Source organism: Lutra lutra, chromosome 10 (assembly GCF_902655055.1).
Source record: "Lutra lutra chromosome 10, mLutLut1.2, whole genome shotgun sequence".
In the NCBI taxonomy this organism is placed as follows: Eukaryota; Metazoa; Chordata; class Mammalia; order Carnivora; family Mustelidae; genus Lutra; species Lutra lutra.
Genome location: NC_062287.1, coordinates 53,947,751 through 53,968,348, shown reverse-complemented (window position 1 = coordinate 53,968,348; position 20,598 = coordinate 53,947,751). Strand labels below are relative to the sequence as shown.

Below are 20,598 nucleotides of genomic sequence, written 5' to 3'. Positions count from 1 at the left end.
GCCCCTCCGACAGTATGCAGGGGTGAAGGGAGGGCTTCAGGAAGGACTTCCTGGAGGAGGCGGCAGGGAAACAGAGGCATAGAGGGTGAGGAGGAGCTGGCCAGAAGGGGTGGGAAGCACAGGGCTAGGGAAGGTCACCCAGGCTAGTGCAGGGACGGAGGTGACACCCTCCATAGCAGCGGACAGGGTGGTGGTGAGGAGAGACAGGGCAGCCAAGGGAAGCCATGGGCTGACACCCTACCCATACCTGGCGTGTAGGGTCCTAGCTAAGCATTCAACTAGGCAGGAGAGCTCAGAAGCTGGCCATGTGGAGGGGAGACTCTTTGCTGAGAGCCTTTGGGCGAGCTAGTTCTTTAGTTTGTTAGTTCATCCATTCAGTTTCCCACTGCACACCTCCCCCTTGGCATTGGACTAAAGGAATGAACTAGATACAGATCCTGCCATCAAGGGAGGGTCAGGCCGGCCACTACTGATTACATATAGGGGGCAGATTGAGAAAGGGTTTCTGGAGGAGGTGGTTTCTAGATGGGTTTTGAATGACATTTGGGAGTTCGCCAAATGTGGAAAAAAGGATAAAGACACGTGGGTAGAGAAAAGAACAAGACTAAGATGTGGCATCATTTGGGGTTTGGGGAAGAACAGTCTGTCATGCCCAGAACATTGAGTGGAAGGGGCAGTTGGGGCGAAGCCAGCATGAGTAGAAGAATGCCAGGCTAAAGCATTTGGCTTTCCCAAGGAGTCCGTCCTGATCTGTGCCTTCCTGAAGAACCATATGCCAAACACTTCCAGACCACCAGGACCGGCATCCACCCTCTGGAACCCTGTGGTTCTGTCTGCCGTGGTGAGAACTCCACTCCTTAGACGTGCCAGGAGTGTTCCATTGCTGGAAACCGACCAAGGGACAGGAGGATGGCCCCGGGCTAATGGCAAAGGTGGGGGACTTCATGGGGACCAGCTAGCAGTGACTCACCATGAAAGTCATGATTTGGGGCCCCATCTCTGGGGTTCCACCGGGGCAGTTGCATGGAAGCCCCATGCAAATGCCAGGCCGGCTCCTCATGAGAGGAGGATGAAGTCCTCAAAGCCTCCTCAGCCTACCGGGAAGGTTCTGTCCTCACCCACCTCATTCACAGAAAAGCCGTGTGCCCCCTGCGGATGCCCCCTCTAGAGCTTTCCAGGGACCACTGCTCTTTCTCTGGCCTTTTGTCACACTGTGTAACCATATCCAATCAGAGGGCAGAAGGAGGCTGGCATGGACGATCACTTCACCCCTCCAAGCCTCTGTTTCCTCATCTAGAAAGTGGGCCTTCGTCCTCCATGATCTTGTCTCCAGCTGATGAGGGAAGGTTGGGGAAAGGCAAGGACCCCGGTGTGGGGTCTGAGAGGGACCTCTGAGAACAGAGCTGCCTCTGCCCTTCTCAACATGGGCAGCTCAGAAGGTGGCTAGACGGACAAGTCCTACTCTCCCCACACTGCCGTTCTGGAGGGTCCAAGAGCAGGGAGACCCATGGCTGGATCCAGGCATAGTCTGACATACAACCCATATGTGTACAAGGTGTGCACTTGGACACACACCACAAATGGACACAGACACGAATATATGGAGATCAGCCACTGCTCCCAGACACACACCTGTGGACACATAATGTACACAGAGCCATATAGGTCTGTTCACACGCATGTGCGCCCTGAGGCCTCCCTCAGGTGACAGCATGGCTTCACCTTTGACCTTTGACCCAACAGCAGCCCTAAAAGGCAGGCCGGGCAGGGGCCTGGTCGCTGCTCTGTGGTGAGGAGCCCAGGGTATGGAAAGACTGGGGTCTGGGATGCCATAGAAAAGCTGGCTCTTGCTTGGAATTCTGGTCTCCTGGGTCTGCCTCCCACATGGGTGCTCACAGAGACTCATGCCCAGAGGGACCTCACAGTCACCTCGACCCCACATCCCTTCCACAGATGAGAAGATCCAGAGGCAGAATGTGGGCCACAGAGTTCAGTGGAGGAAACAGGGCCATGCTTCTGTCCCCACCACCCCCTTGGCTATACCACGGTCACAGATGTGGTCCCGCCCAAAGCCATGGGTATGTCCCACCGATGGGGATGTGCAGGCACTCCCTCCTCAGCACCTCCACGGCCTTGCTCAGCCTGATGTGCTGTGTCCACAGTGCTCTCTCTCAAGGGAGCTGAGGGTAAGCAGCCCCGTTCAGCATTTCCGGAAAGTCTGGAGTAAAAAGGTTAGGCCCAAAGTCATGCAAGGTCAGGAACAGCAGTGGCGTCTCGAAAAGCTAAGTCTAGCACTTTCCACCACACAGCTGTTCCTGGCTCCATACACACACAACATCCATGGGCCTCTCGCATTTCCTCTCTCTTGCTCCAGTGCGAGCACACGTGCACACATGCACACACACACAACCTAGCATCTGTGAGTGCACCCACCCACTGGGACATTTTTCCAATGACCCCCAGTTCCGTGTAGTGCCAGCTGTTTCCCAAGGGCTCTTTTGAAGAAGGACAAGTTTGTTTAGGGCTGAACCTGCCCCCTAGCCCCTGACCCTCTGCCCCCAGTCAGGGAAATGAACTCCACTTGCTTCTGTCTGCCCACTCTGAAATCAGCCCAGGGGCTTTAGTGAGCACTCTTTGATGTTAGAAGCCGGTTTAATGAGTGGGTTGTGGATTTGTTTGCTTTTTTTTTTTTTTCCTCCAGTAAGACAGAATTCTCCTTTTCCTAAGAACTAAGGAATTATCACTCCACTCCCCTTCCTTCCCCGACATCCTGGGAGCCCGAGACCTGGACTCCCTGCAGAGTGCTCACAGATACCCAGAGGGTGAGGCTGGTTAGGACAGGAGAGGCAGGGAAGGAAGCAGCGTACTTACAGGGTTTCAGAAACAGGGCTTACATGGCCTCATCAACACCCATTTTAGAGAGGACCAACAGTCTTGGAAACGTGAAGCGCTGTCAGGAGGCAGTCCCTCTCAGTCAGGGGCCCTCATCTGCCTGGCTCTAACTCCATCGTGCTTTCCCCTGTGAAAGCTGTGCCCCCGGGGCACATGGCCTCCGGCCTCTGGACGCAGGCACTTCAGCCTTCCAGTGGGAACAGTGTTCTGGATGTGAGGAATAATGAGCCCTGTGATAATAAGCTCTCAGAGTCAAAACGATTAGTCAGGAACAAAGCACTGCCTGAAAGGGAGGGAATAATTCTATTTTTATAGGGGCAGGTTTACCCACAGGATTCATACTGGAATGCATCAATTAATATCACTCTAGGGCACTTAGTAACGAGGACCCTGCTGGCTGCCCGGTTGCTCAGCGAGAGAATTCTAGAGAATTCTTTGCGGAGACTGGAGCAGGGAGAGGATTGAGGGGTATCTAGGCAAAGAGTTTCTGGACTGGCACAGGCCCCTGCTCCACTCTGTCCTCCTGCTTAGGGCCCAGTGAAGGCTTTCCCCGAGCTCTGGCGTGCTTTGCCAAAGGCCACCCTGATTTCTTGGTTGATGAGGTCCTGCCAGGGATCTCTAGGAGAAAAGGAGAAACAAGAATAATAAGACCACCACCCAGAATAGGGGTGGACATTTTGAGCCCCCAGGTGCTCACGAGGAGCCCCTTCTGCTTCTTGGGCTTGTCCTGCTCCTTGTGGCAGCCCCGCCATGGGCATCCCCAGACCAGGCTCGGAGAGGGGCAATGTCATAGACTCTGTGCATGCACAGCTTCATGTCCAGTGGCCTCCCAGGAGGTGGGGAGCAGGCCCCACGTCCATCCCCTGCTCCAGACGGGTTGCTAGGAAGCCAGAATGCTGTGGGCTGAGGGGTTCTGTGACTCTTGGGGTATGAGGCATATCTGGGATAGGGACCCTGGGCCCCTGCCTGCACACACCTTCATTTTCTTATTTGCTTCCCTTATATGCCTGGAGGAGGGTGGGTTAGGGTTATGGCCTTTGCTTGGAGAAGAGAGCAAGGCTCTGAGTGACAGCCAGGGCCTCACATCAACCTGGCAGGAGACACTTTTGAGCCCGATTGGCAGGGGTAGAAGAAAGAGAAGGGAGCATTCTGTGGAGTGTTTCTGTGACATGAGATGGAAGGCACTTCTGCGAGCCCTGCTGTTGTGGTTGTGTCCCCTTCCCCTGATCTTCACCAGCTTCCCCAAACATCCCCAAATAAATAGCGACTAATAACTTCCACAGGTATGGCAAATACAGAAAGGGAGGATAAAAGTTTTCTTTAGAAAACTTGACTTTAAAGAAAATCATGTTATAGCATATACTTCAAGTAAAAATTTCAAATTTCATAACTGCCTTATAGCCACAACTCCAAGACAAGTCCCCCTAAGCTTTTCCTGTAGAGATTTTGGGTGTGCATGTGCACGCACACACGTGCGGGGGTGTGTGTATCTGCTGGTCTGTCTGTGATCTCATCTCCAGGCAAGCAGAGGGGCACGTGGTGGCCTTTCCATGCATGCGTGTATCTGATGCCCACGACGGAGGTAATGTGGATGTGCACACATGTAGGCACACTTACGTTTGTGGGCACACGTGTGGCCACGTGCTAGGACAGAGCCTGTGGGTGAGATGGGTGTCAGTTCCCCCCTGCCTGCCTGAAGGCCTGGGAGGCTCCCAAGTCAGGTGGAACTCCCTGCGACTCATCTCAGCTCTCTCTCCTCCCTGAGCCAAGAAGATGAAAACGTTTCTGGCACTTTCTAAAGTTTCCATCCGGGAGTGGAAAAGTCATCAGCTGACGAGCTCGGGATGACAAATGGTTGCCAGACCTGCTATTCCCGCTCCTCCGATGGGGTGGGCCAGGGCCTGATGGGAGCCAGCGGGAACTTGCGAGCCCCCCTTCCCTGGGCTCCTGGCACTGAAAGACCTGTGGTGTATCCGCCAGCCAGATCTCCTGGAGCTTATGTAAGCAGGGGAAAGTTCCATAAAGAACTCAAAAAGAAGCATCAGGAAGCAGCAAGTGCTGTGGGGATGCAATGCTGGGAGATGGGAAGGAGGTGACAGCAGGGTTTCCTTTAGTGCGTGGCATCAGAGCGGCCTGCCAAAGGAGCAGCGTCAGAGCTGAGGCCCCGGGGGACAGGACAGGAATGGGCCAGGGCACCGGGATAGCAGGCACAGAGGCCCTGAGTCAGAAAGACGTTCAGGGTGTTTTAAGGTAACAGCAAGGAGGTCCCAAGCCGGTGGTGTGCAGTGGAAGGTGGCCAGAGAGCCCAGGCCAGGGGCCAGCCCAGGCCCCAAGGAGCAGGCCTCTAGGGCAGGAGAGAAGAGTTTGGGCTTGAGCCTCAGAGTAATAGGGAGACCCAGAGGGTGTTAACTGTGGGACTTTCCTATAGATCGTGTTCGTGTTGTCCTTCAGACCTCTCTGGGGCTGCCAGGTGCTGGGTGGAGAGGCACAGTGGATAGGGGAGTAGTGAGGCGCCCCTGCAGCGGGCAGGAGACAGGTGCCCAGGTGGAGCCCTCAGGGGGTGGGAGGGGAACCACTGGGGGACTCCTGAACGGCATCCTCCACCTTTCAGATGGAGGACGGTGAGGCCACCCACGAGGAGAGAGCCCTGGAGGAGGGCCAGGCTGCCAGGTGGAGCTCCCGAAAGGATCTGTTGAGAGACAATGAGCGCTCCATAGCTCGGAGCTCTGGAGGGGAGGTCAGGCCCAGGCCCATGATAGACGTCATCGGCGTCTGGGTGGGAAGGGAATCCCTGCACTTCAGGGCCGGGGAGAGGCATGGGGCTGGCTGGCATGGAGCCTGAGGAGGGTGAGTTGGAGAGGAAGGAGCCCAGCTGGGAGGCCTGGGGCATATTTCTGGGAAGAGGGAGGGCAAAGGGGAAATGCTGCTCCAGCTGTGGGTCGGGTTGAGAACCAAAACTGGCCCGCAGATCTAGTGACACGGATGGAGGTCACCAGTGACATGCACGGAGTCTTCTGCGTGCGTGGGGGTGAAAGTCAGACTGTGGGGGCTGGGCAGGGAGTGGTGGGTGAGGAAGTGAAGTCACCATGAGCAGACAGGCCTTCTGAGAAGTGTGGCTCCCTGTGAGGGTGGGATCTGGAAGGCTGGGAGACCGAGGCCTGCTCTTGGAGGGGCAAGAGAGGCGGGCTGGAGCAGAGGACCTTGGTGAACAAGGAAAGGACACAAAGGGCCATAGCCGTTCTCCTGCAGATGGGTGAACCAGGGTGCTGTGGCTCTCGGAAAGGCCCCAGGGCCACCTGTGTTCCTCACCCCACATGGCTGCCCCAGCAAAGTGTCCCCACAGACACTGCGAAGCAGAAGGACTCTGGGCTGCGTGGAGGCCTTTCTGAGAGCAGAAGCTGCTTCTGCACCCAGGAGGCTGGAGTGGCCTTATAAAAAGGGAGCCCTGTGTGTCCTGCAACCTGGCCTGTACACTGGTGTGGGCCCACCGCCCCCTCACTGGCCCTGCTGTGCTGGACCCCACTCTGTGTCAGGGGGAAGGCACTCGAGATGCCCTTGGGGCCCCCAGATGGCAGGTGGAGAGGAAATGGCCTCTGTGAGCAGCTCCCTGCCCATAGCCCCTGCGCCACCAGTCAGGCTAGTCTTTTCCCTGGAAGCCCATGTGTATCCTGCACACTTCCTGTCTTTGAGAGGGGGCAGCCTTGGGGGGGGGGGGCGCCCTGGAAGAGTTGAGGGGAACCAGTCAGAAGTTCTGATGACAGAAAACTCTAGTGGAACTCATCCTCCACACCTGCAATGAGCCTGTGGACCCAGGACCTTCTCGTCTCTAGGAAACTGTCATTTTTGGCCACTGGCGGCACCCGGCCACTCTGCTCTGGGCCCTCTGTGGACTGGACTGTCTGCTGCTTGAGAAGAACACACCGCAGCAGAACAGCTTTCCCTCCGCCAGCCTGCCTGTATCCCTTGGGGAAGGACACAGGGTCACACACGACAGAGGACAAAGGGAAGAACCAAACTATCAGGCAGGCACCAGTGCTCTAACGCGTGCGTGTCCTTTGATCTATAAATTCCTCGTCTGCAGAAATAGTCTGAACGGCAACAAACACCCCATCACTTATCAGCGCATCACGGGGACCCTGCGCAGAAGGGAAGACTGCGCGTGCGCGGCCTCAAGAGCGAGGTTGTCGCAGCTCCGCGGGGCAGGACCGACGCCGTCGCGAGGGAGGTGTCTCTGTGACGTGCTCTAACCCAAATGGAGAGCCCAGAGCAGAATGAAAGACCAGCCAGGCAGCGAGACCTCAACCACAACCCACGTGGTAGCAATAGGCCGTCTCTCAGCAGTGGGAACAGGGGACTCCTTCATCGCTAAAGAATTCTGTATTTTCCCAGTTTTCTACATTGGGCAGGTGATACTCTTATAATCAGAAAAAGAACAAACCCAACTTCAAACAAAAGAGGCTGAGCTTTGGGGGAAATTCCTCTTACTCACCCAGGTTTGATGTCCAGAGGTGTGGGGAGGGCCCCGGGGAAGCCTGCCTTCCCCACCAGCCAGTAGGTCTCCTCTACACCCTTCCCCTGGAGGAGAGAGGAAAGGGGATTGAGCACAGCTTCTCAGGCAAGGCCAGAGGAAAGGGCACAGCTGCGAACAGCTCCAGTGCAGAGCAGCCTCTGCCAGACTGTCTGGGTCCAAATCCTGGCTCCATCCCCGGCTAGCTGTGTGGCTTGGGCCAACTTACTTCACCTGTCTGTTCCTCAATACCTCATGGGTTGTTGTTCTGTTAGAGAAGTAACTGAATAATAATAAATCATGAATTCTATGACCAGCAGATCTGGAATGCTAAGATCCCAAGATGCTACAATCTGTGATTTTCCCCAACTGTTGCAGGACCCCTTGCCTGGGGTAGGGGTACGGCTGCCTGGAACTCAGGAGTAGAGGAGGCCTTAGGGGCTCTGGGTCCAGGGATGGGTATTGCCCCATGGAGCCCCCAGGCCATCCTGAAGAACGTCTGATTGGTGGGCTGCCCTCCCCGCCCCCTCTCTGCATTCCCCTCCGGCATCAGAATCCTCTGTTCCTCCGGACATCTCATGCCCACCCCGCAAACAAGCCTTATTCCAGCTTACGCTCTCATAACCTCCAGAGCAAAGGATTGCACACACGCCAGCCCTCACAGGCTGTGTGACCGTGGACAATTTGCTGCACGCTCCTGCTGTGACATTTCACAGTGGGATGAGATAAAGTCAATTCCACGGAGCACGCAATTTCTAGGCTCCTGTCATGGTTCTCGGCCTTTAACTGTCTAGGCCGTCCTGGTCTTACCACCAGCCCCTGACTGTACCCAAGGAAGTAGGGTAGGAAGAAAAGTCACTCACTCGTGGGAAAACTAAACCATTACCTTTATTGAATGTTAACATTTCAAAAAAGAATGCAGAGGTGCTCGTGGGCAGGGATCCCTGGGTATCACCCCTGCAGCAGCAGAGGGCGGTCGTGGGAGGGGTGGGTGCACAGAGAAGGCAGGCTAGCCACAGCCGGGGAAAGGGAAGCTGGGTGCCCCCTGGTCAGGGCAGGTTTCCGTGGGAGGTGAGATGTGCTCTAGGGTCCTGAGGGATGAGTAGGAACCTGACGATATTACGGAGAAAGCATGGGCCTTAGAGCCATCAGCCGTGGGATGCCAGCTACCTGACTGCAGACGCCTCACTTCGCCAAATTTCATTTCCTCAACTATAAAATGGGAACATTGATCCTTCTTTCACAATTGCTGGGGCAATGGTGATCAGCTCCATCCTCAACTACACACAGGCATTTCCTTCTATGTCAGTCAAATGAGTAAGAATCTTGCCTGCTGCCCACAGAAACTGGAATGGGGGGGGGTCCATCAATTCCAGGAAAGAAAGTTCCCTTACCTTTAGCTCAGTCTGGCCTCTGATGTCAATTCTGTAGCCTTCGTCCAGGCTGAGCAGTGTTTGGACTGTGCTTCTGCTGACATGAATTCTGTATGCTGACAAGAAAGGTCGTAAGTCACCACCTGGAAGCAGCATCCCTAGTGCTCGGGAATATCATCAAGACCGGTAACAGCCCCAGTTCCAGCCAGTAATGTAAAATTCTGATTCATATGACACCCTTCACCTGACCTTTATGTCCCTCTGGTAGCCTGTTGGTCACTAAAATAGAGGCCTCGAGGAAAAGCAAATTCTATAGATCGAGGGTTTAGAGGAACTTAAAATGAAGTCAGAACCCCTAGGAACATAATTTTCACTTACAGGGAAGTTTGTAAAGGCTGAGTCAGAGCAGATAAGCAGTTATTTTTATTTTAAAAGCAGGACTCCCCACTAGGGCCCACATATCTAGTCATTCAGGATGTGTACCAAATGACATTAGGGAACACATGACTTCTACAGCCAAAGGCTGAGGTCCTAGGACTCCAACTTTGCACCTGCTCTAACCAAGCTATCAGAGTGGCCTCTCCTGTCAACAAGGGCCTAAAATGGCATTTAAAAATTGAGAGGGATCTCCTCCTTGTAAAGACGTGGAAACCAAGACCTAGAGGAAGAGTATTTTCCTCGAGGATATCAAGCAAGGCAGTGGCAGATTTGGGCTAGGACCCAGGCTTCCTGCCTCTCAAGTCATTGTCTTCTCTCATGAGATCATCACAAAATCCCCATGGAAAGTTAAAAGAACCAGTGAAATACATTATCTCCTTAGAGTTGTTTCACTGACAACTAAGGTACGCTGCCACCAGGTGGTGGTTTGGTTACTAAGCACTGTTTCAAACAGCCAGGCTGCAGAGGTTGTTGAGAGCCCTCACTCAGGCAAGATAGAAATATCAAACTCTCACGCAGTCCTGTGGACTCCATCCGGGATGCGGTGTTAACAGTATCACCAAAGAGGCAGTACCGGGGCATGGTGAGACCGACGACCCCTGCCACACATGGCCCTGAAACTCAAATGTGCCCAGTGAATTCCAGGAAGTCCTAGACCCAAGAGAGGTTCCCATCACAGTCTTGCCCATCCCCCCACCACCCCCATCCCTGCTGTCTCTACCCCACTTCCTGGGCTCCAGCTGGCGGTGAAGAGGAAGCTCTATGGAATCTCTGACCGTACCCAGAGAGGAGATGATATCTGTGCCAGGGGGTAGGGGAACACAGATAAATCAGAGCCAGTTTTTGTTCCTGGGGAGCTCCCAGCCTGGTTGGGGGGGGGGGCGTGTAAGCTGTGATCAGTATTGTCAGATGGAAGGATCAGAGCTGTGCCAGCCCAGAGAGGGTGGTCTGATCCAGCACAGAGGACTTTCAGGAAGAGGTAGTGCGTGAGCTGTGTCTTGGAGGACAAGAGAATGAGTGGGCAGGGAATGGCAGATACCAAGGCACAGAGACAGAGTCCGCGTGTCTATGGGAAGCGCCAGCAGCTGGGTGTGGTTGGAGGGGCAAGTGGGAAGTAATGGGAGTTGAGCTTGGACGGAATAGCAAAGGGCCTGGGAGACTGTGGAGGGGGGTGTCAGGAATTTGGACTTTATCCTGCAGGGGAAACCATGGAGGGAGGAAGGGGTGGGGGCCTGAGAAGTATGTATTAGAGACCCCGTGGTCTCTCCTAGATCCATCCCAACAAACATTTTATTGCTTGCATAATCACAGAAGGTGTCTGTCCTGCCTCTTCCATCAGACTATCAGCTCCTCGGGATGGCTTCAGATGACTCTGACAGAGGCTGAGACAATTTGTGTGTGTGTGTGTGTGTGTGTGTGTGTGTGTGTGTGTGTGTTTATATATATGAACGAAATTGAGCATCACAGATTCTTTGACTTAAAACATCTCAGAACCTTCAAATAACAGAAGAAAAAGAGGAATGCCAAATTTCCAATCCCAGAACTTTAGAATCTCAGAATCCCAGAAGCACACCATTGGGGTTGCCCCAGCCCATGCCCCCTAGCCCGTCGCCCCCACGGCCCCCCATTTGTACCTGAGTGCAGGCCAGCACGGATGTAAATGGGCACGTCGGGTGCATGCTGCATGCGGAAGCCTCTCACAGAGCTGAGGATATCCAGGGACATGTTGGCGATCTCAGCCGCGTGCCGACTCCCGTTGCGCCGCGGCAGGCCTGAGGCCACCATGTAGGCATCCCCGATGGTCTCCACCTAGAAGCCACAGCCTTCACACCCAGTTCAAGAGCCCGCCCTGCTGGACTGTCCCAGAGCCCGCACAAGACCCTTCTTGGGGAGCCCCGACCCACCCCTCAAGTCTCCAGCCCAACGGTGTTGTCTCTGTCAGGACCTCCATCCCAGGTGCCCTAGCAACAGTCAGATCTGCACACTTCATATTCACCTCGGTCTGAATTGCAGTTGATGGCGCCTCTGTGGTTCCCCCCACCCACCCACCCTCCTTAGCAGCAAGACCTGGGCACCCCTGTCTGCACAACGCAAGGTGACGTATCAGGACTTCATTTGGAGAGGAGCGTGTGCATATTGGATGCACCCCAGAGGGCTTTGGGAAATAAATACCCCTGGTCTGCCTTCCAAAGTGTACTAGAAAAAATGTAGGTTTGGGAATCATATAGATGTGGGTCCAATCCTGGCTCTGCCATTTACCTTGGACAGACCACTTCACCTATGCAAGCCTCAGTTTCCTCTCATGAATGCACATTAAAGATAAAGTATTGAAAGAACTAGGCTCTGGTTAGCAGAAGGGAGGTGGGTGAGGGATGGATGAGACAGGGGATGGGGATCAAGGAGGCCACCTGTGATGAGCACCAGGTGCTGAACATAACTGTTGAATCACTAAATTCTACACCTGAAACTAATATTACACTGTATGGGACCTAAGATAATTTTTTTAAAAAGATTTAACTTATCTGAGAGAGAGAGCACAAGCTGTGGGGAGTTGCAGAGGGAAAGTGAGAAGCAGGTTCCCTGCTTGACAGGTGTGGGGCTCGATCCCAGACCCTGATATCATGACCCGCACCAAAGGCAGACGCTCAATCAACTGAGCCACCCAGGCGCCCCGACCCCCCCCCCAAATTGTTTTAAAGGAACAAGAATCATTAGAGCTGCTCAATGGATGGACATTTCTGTCTCCACCACCACCACCAGATCACTTCCTTGACTGATGGTGTGGGAGATGAAAGAATTCCAGGATCCCAGAACTCAGAGGTGCTTTAAAGTCCACCCACCTTCTTCCCCAATGCCTGGCCCGGCCTACTTGCGCCTCTTGATAGGAAAGTCCCTCTTCTAGAGGTGGCTGCTTCTTCCTCCAAGTAACTCTGATTTAGACACAGATGTGTACTGTGGCCTTTTGCTCTACCCCTGGCTAGGCTACCCCTCCACCAAGTCTTTCCCTCTCCAGCTCCTGCACTGTGTCTTCTGCAGCCAGCAAATGCTGGCACATCGGGACCTGGGGAGCAGAGCTGTCCTTCCGGCCCCCCACATCTGCTCTCCCTCAGCACCTTGGTGGACAATAATAATAATAATATGTCCCCTGCCCCTAAGGGACACTGCAATTAATTAAATCTCCCACATTTGCTATGGACCCTGCCCAACTACCTTTGCCTCTCCCTCACCCAGGCTATCTCTACCCCAACACCAGGCAGTGGTCTGCCCTAATCATGCCACATTCTATTTAGATACTTAAATTTGCTCCCAGTGGGCTGGCAGTCAGGGATTCCCATGATTTGCAGAATTTCCGGACAATTCCTAACCGTTGCTCCTGGTTGCCTATGCTTCCATCAATAGGAACCTTCCTGTGGTCTGCAGAGACCCTCAGTGCTTGCTTGACAGCCTGGCCCTTCTGCCTCAAATGTTCTTTCAGTTCCTGTTGGCTGAGATCCAAGCCCACCCTCAGCCCAGCTGCCACTTCGTCAAGTCTGTAAGATCTTCCAGGTCACCTGTTTCCCTGCTCGGGGCTGGGAGCTCCTCCTCCCCTCCCCATCACCTGCTGACGTCCACCCAGCCCTGGTGGGCTGGCGGTGAATGTGGCAGGGGTCAAGGACATGGCTACTCCCCTCTTTGTACATTTCCACAGACGAGAAAGACCTCCCACCCCATGCCCTGGGAGGGAAAGTTATGAGTGAGCCCTGGCTATCCCTCTGCCCACCCACTTCTTCCCGTAGGAGGAAGGACCCGTGGTCTGCCTGGCAAGGTTGGAAGAAGGACTAAATACTCGAGTCCTTGGAGAGCAGCTATGACATGCCAGACGCTGTTCCAAGCCCTTCAAAAATATCAATGCATTAGACCATCCATGGCAAGAATTCTACCATTTTACAGGGGAACAGTGAGTCAGAGATTTAAGTCACTTGCCAACGTCGCATAGCGCAGATTTGAACTTGGTCAGTCCAGCTCCAGAGCCTATATGCTGAGCTGCCTCTTGATACCCTGGGTTCGGGCCCTTTCGCTCTCTATTTTGGGGAGTGTGCCTGCTGTGTGGGGTTTCCCTCTGCTACTGCCCTGCACGCAGTCAGCATGTGCATGTAGGTCAGACTGGCCTCCCAGAGGCAGCCCCGGAGACCTATAGCTCATAGGCCCCACTTCTAGCCACCAAGCGTACAGCTGCAACTCAGGGACAGTACGCCTGCTCTGGGGACCCAGCACTGCCTCAGTTGTGTTGCCTAAGGTCCAGACTGGGGGAGAGGATCATGGTGGTTTCTCTAAGCTGTTACACTGACCTCCAGCCTTCTGTCAGCCTTCCACCTGAGCTGGGAGAGTTTGGTGTCACTAATAATCACCCCTACAACTCCAGGGACAGAAAGGTCCCACTCTCTAGGACCTTGGACCCATGATGACGATCACTCAAAGACTCCTATGATCTTCGGCACTCAGCTGCAAGCAAGGGTACACACAGGTGCAGTCCTTTTGCAGATGGGAGGACGTAGCCAGAGGAGAAGTGAGGGCAAAGGTTTCCACACTAGCAAACACGGAGGTGAAATCCAACTCCACCACTGACTTGCTGTGTGACCTTAGGCTAGTTACTTACCTCTCTGAACTTGGGTTACATCTGAAGGGATAATGGCCTCTGCGGGCCATTGCAAGGATTCATGAAATCCCTTGTGATAGTCCCCAGGTTGGGCCAGTCCTCTATAGATGTTTACCTAGCTCTGGGCCCCACCCCTAACCCTTGCTCTGTTCTGTGCTTACAGAGGGAGGCCTCAGCACCTGCTCATGGTAGTGCTCGGCGGCATTGGCATCGAGCTGGTGAATAGAGGAACCATAGCACTTCCTCTCACTTGGCTTGATGGGCAAAACCATCATAAGCCACAGGCACTTCACCTCTGTTTTACAAATGGGTACATGAGACTCAGAGAGGTCAAGTGATTTGTCCAGGATCACTTGGAAGCATGGCCAAGGCCAGTCTCACCCGCTGGGGCTGAGCGGCTGGGGTAAGTCCTCTCCACTCCGGCAGCCCACGTGGGCTCCACATTGGAGCCATGTCCATAAAGTGTTCATTCAGTGTGCGCTGGCAGGGAGTCCCAGACCCCCGAGGAACCGGGAAATGATCGCCTGGCTGCCTCCCAACCCAGACCGGATTAAAGAGCAGTAACCAGATCCTGCTGGGGACGGAGGGGAAACCGAGGCGGATGGCGGGAGTGATGAGAGAAGCACTAGCACATCGTCAGGAACAGGCTGCCTGTTTCCCACATCTGGAGGGGTGCGCGGGCCTTGTTTTATTTCATTTCATTCTGCCAGAAAGATGCAGACCTCTTGGCCAGAGTTCAGAGGAGACCAGAGAGCATGATTCAGAGCTGGGAGGGATACATGTGTGAGAAAAGATTAGCAGGAGAGGAAGAGACAAGCCAGGGGTGACTCAGGGCACATCAAAGCTGCGGGGCTCAGCAAGATGAGATGAGAGATGAGGAATCTTTTCCTGGGGCCCATGGGGCCAGCGCGGCTCTGGAAGCAAGAGGGAAACTCAGCCAGCATAAGAGACAAGACCTCCAAACCTGGGGCTGGGGAAGGAGTGCGGGCTCTTGAATGGGGAGCGGGAGGGACACTGCATCCTTGGAACGTTGGTGGCTCAGTTGTCTGAGGCTCAGTGTGGACAGAGCCGGGTAGTGCTGGTAGGCATTGCAGATTCTTGGCTCTACCACTTGCCAGCTGTGTGACCTTGGGCAAGTCACTTTCCTCTCTGGGCTTCAGCGAGCTCCTCACTCAGTCCGTATCTATTTCCGAAGGACCTACAGTGTGCTGGACATTGCCAAGCACTGGAGACAGAGCGATTTAGAGCCATAAAGTGTGGCTGTGCTGTCCAGGGGTAGTCATGAGAGCACCGCCCAGGAGCTCCTAACCATGTCTGGGAGGGGAAGGAAACTAACCTGAAGTGGGATGGAGGAGTAGGAGGGAGCCAGGTAAGGAGGAGGGAGAGCAGGGTCTGAGGAGGAGGCAACCACATGTGCAAAGGCCTGGTGGCCCTGAGAGCAAAGCACGTGTGAGGAATGCAGAGGTCTGTGTGGCATGGCCAGGGATACCATTGGGGAGGTAGGTAGGGCCAGTTCCTGGAGGGTCTTGTGGGTCACTATGAACCTGTGGCTTTTTCCTGAGGATATCCATGACATGAGGATGGTGAGGCCCCTGGAGGGGGTCCTTGGGATCAGAATGTCCAAGTTCAACTCTCAGCTCCACATCCCATTGGAAATTTGTAATTAGATAAGTCCCTTAAACACCCATTTCCTCCTCTCTACATTAGGGCAGCATTACCTACCTCACAGATTGTTAGGATAGTTAAATGGATTAGTACATATAAAGCACTCAGACTAGGAGTCCTGTATAGAGTAAGCACTCAGTAAGTATTGGCAATTATTGCTCCTGGGATACAGTACATAGTGCTATCAGCAGACCGCCTCTGAAACTTCCTGCCCAGTCCTCTTGTCCATCCTGGTTTCTGCCCCAGGGCCTGGCCCTCCCCTGTCCCTGCCTGTCTGGAAGGCTGTGGCTGGAAGGGGACTGGTGGGTCACCAAAGAAAACTGGAGTCTGAGTGTGGTGGTTTCTGGGGAGCTCCCCACCGCCCCTCACTGTCTAAAGTAACTCAAGACCTCCAGCAACTGCATCAGAATAAGGGGCAGGTTTGGGGTGGGGTCCCCACAGCAGGCAGGGAGGGAGAGGACGCTAGTCACTTCTACAATCTCGGCTTACACAGCACTTCCTCAAGGGGGATAGGATCCACCTATTATCTGTAACCCCCTGGGTTGGAGTCATCATTCCTGTTTTATAGGGAGGATGTGGAAGTCCAGAGAGGGGAAGCCATTTGCCTAAGCTACACAGATGCTGGTGGCCAAGTTGGGACTCAAAACCAGGATGGAGAGATGCACAGGGACTAGGTCATGTAAGGTCTTGACAGCTCTGTCCCTGCTCCTCTCTCTAGTGTCCCCCAGGCATCACCCACTCTATCACCAGCCCACTTCATGTCCAGCCATTACAACCCATTCAGCACTTCTTATACTCACTAGGCCCATCCTTTAAAGGCTCCAGCTTTGGCACATTATTCCCCCAGGCTTGCCTGGAGCCACCATACCCAGACTGCACAGCACTAGGAAAAGAGCACCTCCTCCAGGAAGCCTTTCTTGCTTTTTACTCTACACATCTATCCCTAGCTGGATTGGGGGCCCTCTCAGCCTCTGCTGCCTGCCCTGATCATCACTTTGACTGTGGGTTATCTTCATCTTTCATCTACAGCACTGAGAGGTCCCAGAGGGGAGGCATGGGAGATGACTCACCTCTTGGCCCTTGCCCAGCACAGGTGGAGTTTATCTTCCCCCTTCTTGAATCTGGGTTGGCCTCTTTTGTTAAGTAAACTCTATGCCCAATATGGCACTCGAACTTATGACTCTGAGATCAAGAATTGTATGCTCTACTGACTGAGCCAGCCAGGTGCCCCTGGGTTGGCTTTTTGACTTGCTTTGACCAATAGAATATGTCAGAAATAGCCATGTGCCCAATCCTGGCTTAGACCTCCAGAGGCTTCTGTGCTTCTGCTTTCTCTCTCAGAACACTATCACACTATGGGAACAATACCAACTGGCCTGCTTGAGTCTGACAGACCAAGTGGGCCAGAGTTGTCCCATTCAAGGTTCCAGAGATGTGAGAAAGCCCAGCCAAGATCAGCAGAAATTCCTATCTCACCCACACTGCCCACAGATGTATGAGTGGTCCAGCTGAGCCCAGAGAACTTCCCAGCTGACCTATAGATTTGTGAGCAGTAACAAATGCTTATAATTTTACATCACTGGGCTTCAGTATTATTTGTTATACAGCAATAGCTAACTGATAAAAACTCACAAATAAATGACGGGAAGTGAACGCATGACACAAACACAATAGTAAAGGAAGGAGGGATGCGATACCAGCCTCCCAGTCTCCTCACCTTATACACATCGTGGCTGCCCAGAACAGCATCGAACAGTGTATAGAGGTCGTTGAGCAAGCCCACCACCTCAATGGGCTCACTCAGGGCTGAGATGATGGTGAAACCCACAATGTCACTGAAGTAGATGGTGACCTGGTCAAAGTACTCTGGCTCCACAGCTGCCCCCATTTTCAGAGCTTCAGCCACAGACCTAAAGGAATGGGAAGGACCAGAGTCACAAGGTGGGAGGACCCCCTTCCCACAGTTCGGAGGTGAGGGAGGGATTTTGGGGGGAAATTCTTTGGTTGAGCATTGGAACATCTGGGTCAGGTCTGCTTGTGGTCTGGCTGCCCTCCAGCAAAAACCTGTCCCTCTCTGGACTTTACTTCCTCTGAAGTCAGATGGGGCACACTGCCCTCTCCTTGTTCTCAAGGGAGTGAGGTAGCAGGATTAATACTTAAATAGAGCGTGGCACATATAAGGGCTCTGTGAAAATGTGCTAGATAAATAAACAATGAACAAACTGAATGAGTTCATGGAACCCAGATTTAGTGAACCCTTACTATGTTGCAGGTGCCATGCTCAGAGCCACCAAAGCTAGAGATACAATTAAGTCCTAAGCGGCCACTCACGGAGGGAGCATCTGAGAGAGCAGCCTCTCTGTCTTTTGCCTCTCCAGCTCCAGTTCCTCAGTCCGCTCCTGGATCAGGTCCTCCAGGTTCTGGGAATACTTCTCCAGCATCCACAGCATAGAGTCAGCAACACTGGTCTTCTTGCCTTGATTGATGCTTTTGAACTGAAAATGGAACAAACATCCCAATTCATCCATCAAAGTCAGCACACTTGCTCTCAGGTTGGAAACCTCAGCCACAGGAATGAAGTAGACACAGTCCCTGCCTGGAGGAGCTCCACTGGTGGGGAGCAGATGTAGAATAGTCAAGGGATGGCGGCTCTGGCAAGGGAAAGCACAGACATCTGGGAGGAAGCGTGAGTTAGTTCCCTATGAGGCAGGTAGTCAGGAAGATGACTTTACAAAGGAGCCTATGCCCAGTGTAGCATTACCACTCACCCTAGTGCTCTGATTCTCACAAAATTACTGTAGAAGAGACATTCTTTGGACAGGTGGGTAGATATGATGGATGGAAGGATGGATGGATGGATGGATGGATGGATGATTAGACAGATGGGTAAATATGAGGGATGGATGGATGGATGGATATAGTTGGTTGGTTGGATGGATGGATGGACAGATGGGTAGGTAGAAATGATGTATGTAGATTATTTACATATATAACCATTTGTACCTATTTCTTTCCTTGTTAAAAAAAACTTAAAAAAATAATAAATAGGTAAGGACACTGGGATCAAAGAAGAATAATACATGCTATTTTTGTCTAGCAAAATGCATGCTAGAAGTTGAATATTAGCTTCCTAGCTACAAAACAAAGAGGGAAACAGAGATTACACAACCCACAGAGTTCATGAGACAGTGGAGCATTAAATTGGTTGCTCAATAGAAACACAGCTACAGCGAGTTGCTGAACAGAGAGAAATACCCTTCTTAGGTCTTCATAGGAGGACAGTCACATATGGTCATAAATCATATCTTCAATGACTATCTTGCAGGAAATATGGCAGTGTGTTCCCTAAGGAGATTTACTAGAACCTTCCCCAACCCAGTTTGCACCTTTCCAAAGTGCAGTCAGTGGAAGAAACAAATTGATGGTCAAAGTGAAGGAGTCCATTGCTGTCTAAATCCAGCAGCTTACTGTGTGTGCGTGTGTGTGTGTGGGTGTGCATATCCAACTCCATTAATACCACTTCTCTCAACCAAACATCTGTAAAGTGGAGAGTGGCAGCAGTCCCTAACACACACCTATTTTGTATTGCCCATTAAAAGCAGAGGTGTAAGCTTTAAAGGTCAGTCAAGGTGGGCTTGGCAGTTGCTGACCTTGAGACACCAAGGACACAAGGCTGACCAGAAGCTCACCTCCACAAGGAAGGCCCCCATCATACAAATGAAAAAAACAAAGGGTCTGAGAGGTAAAATAACTTGCCAAGCATCTCATAATTGTGGAACTGAGATCGTTCATGTGTTCATTTTATCAGCAGCCACCCTACTGGATTATTTTAAAATTTGGGATGTGTTTTCCATTGTTTCCCTCTGGTTGCCCAGGAACACAATCTTAGGATTTGCAAATAACAATAATTTTCTTCTTCCTTTCTAATATTCATCTTCTTGTTTAATTGCATTAGCTGGCACTCCCAGAACAATGTGAAGTGAACATGAACCCAGGGCTTTTGACTTCGAGGTTATCGTTCTTTCTCTAACACCTCACTCACTTTCTTTCTCAGAGAACCACCACGCTCTTAATTTTGTTTTCTCACTTGATGGTCACTCAAATATGGCAAGTCGGGCCAGAGTTAGTCTTTCCAGGCAGCTTTTAGGGAGGTTGAAGCTCAATAGAGCAATCAACTTGCCCAAGGTCAAGGAGGTAAAGTGCTGTGTAAGTGTGAATGCAGGCATTCTGACCCTTAGCCCCCAAACAGCATGGTAATCCCCACCTTCATGCTCTCTCTCATGCGCCTGTCCCTGCCTTCTCTGCCCCAGAGCCCTGGGCAGCATCTGTCCTCCCAGTCACCCACCGCTGGTCACGGTGATCTCTGATCCCTGGATCAATTCCAGGCTCGTGTTAAGAATTGGCTGCTGGTCCTAGTTCTATTACCCGCCCTCACTGTGGTCCCTGAGAGCTCATTTTACTCTGAGACCCAGATTTCTCGTCTGTGGAATGGGGACATCACCCCTGATGCCAGAGCTGAGGTGGGGAGAAGATGTGGGAAGTCAGGGGATGTGGAAAGGGCTCTCAGAGGACACCCGTGCATTTCTCCTGTCTGTCTTCCTGACTCTCACTCCCTCATCACCTGTCTGGATGCCTGTCTTGCTGGCTGAGCCGCTCCTTGGCGACATGCCACTGCGGCCAGGAAAGTGGGGGTGGAAAGGTGAGACATGAAGCTGTCACCTCAGGCTTGGTGGGTTGGCCCCATGGGAGCCATTAGCCAGCTCAGTCAGGCCCACACAGTCCACCTCCACCCTGCAAACTCGTAGGGACTTGCCTCACCCATCCTTTTGTAGTTCCCAAGGCCCCTCACAAATTCCAGCCCCACCTTTCATTCCCTGAGTCACCTTGGGGGAAGCCCCTCACCTCTCTGTGCCTCAGTTTCTCTCCTATGAACCCAAGATAATATGAGGACCTCTTTGGATGGCTATTATAAGGATTAAATGAACTAAGCATAACACTTAGCATGGGGCGTGGCACTTAGAAAGGCATTCGACAAACATCCCTGGAACCTGGGGCTCTGAGAAAGTTTTTCTCAGACAGTGGACCTC

General features: G+C 52.8%; 1 protein-coding gene across 1 annotated transcript in view; it reads right to left on the bottom strand.

Annotated features, from left to right (window-relative positions):
- Window positions 1-3,195: 3,195 nt before the first annotated feature.
- The window catches only part of LOC125079706 (guanylate cyclase D-like), a 34,713-nt gene continuing 17,310 nt past the window's right edge, over window positions 3,196-20,598 (bottom strand). Inside the window, exons 12-18 of the mRNA XM_047693493.1 lie at window positions 17,843-18,006; window positions 17,229-17,421; window positions 10,845-11,019; window positions 9,726-9,824; window positions 8,794-8,888; window positions 7,382-7,467; window positions 3,196-3,510 (exon numbers count right to left, since the gene is read on the bottom strand). Of these exons, the coding sequence (XP_047549449.1) occupies window positions 3,420-3,510; window positions 7,382-7,467; window positions 8,794-8,888; window positions 9,726-9,824; window positions 10,845-11,019; window positions 17,229-17,421; window positions 17,843-18,006 (903 nt within the window). The 3' untranslated portion in view covers window positions 3,196-3,419. The remainder of the gene's footprint in view (window positions 3,511-7,381; window positions 7,468-8,793; window positions 8,889-9,725; window positions 9,825-10,844; window positions 11,020-17,228; window positions 17,422-17,842; window positions 18,007-20,598) is intronic.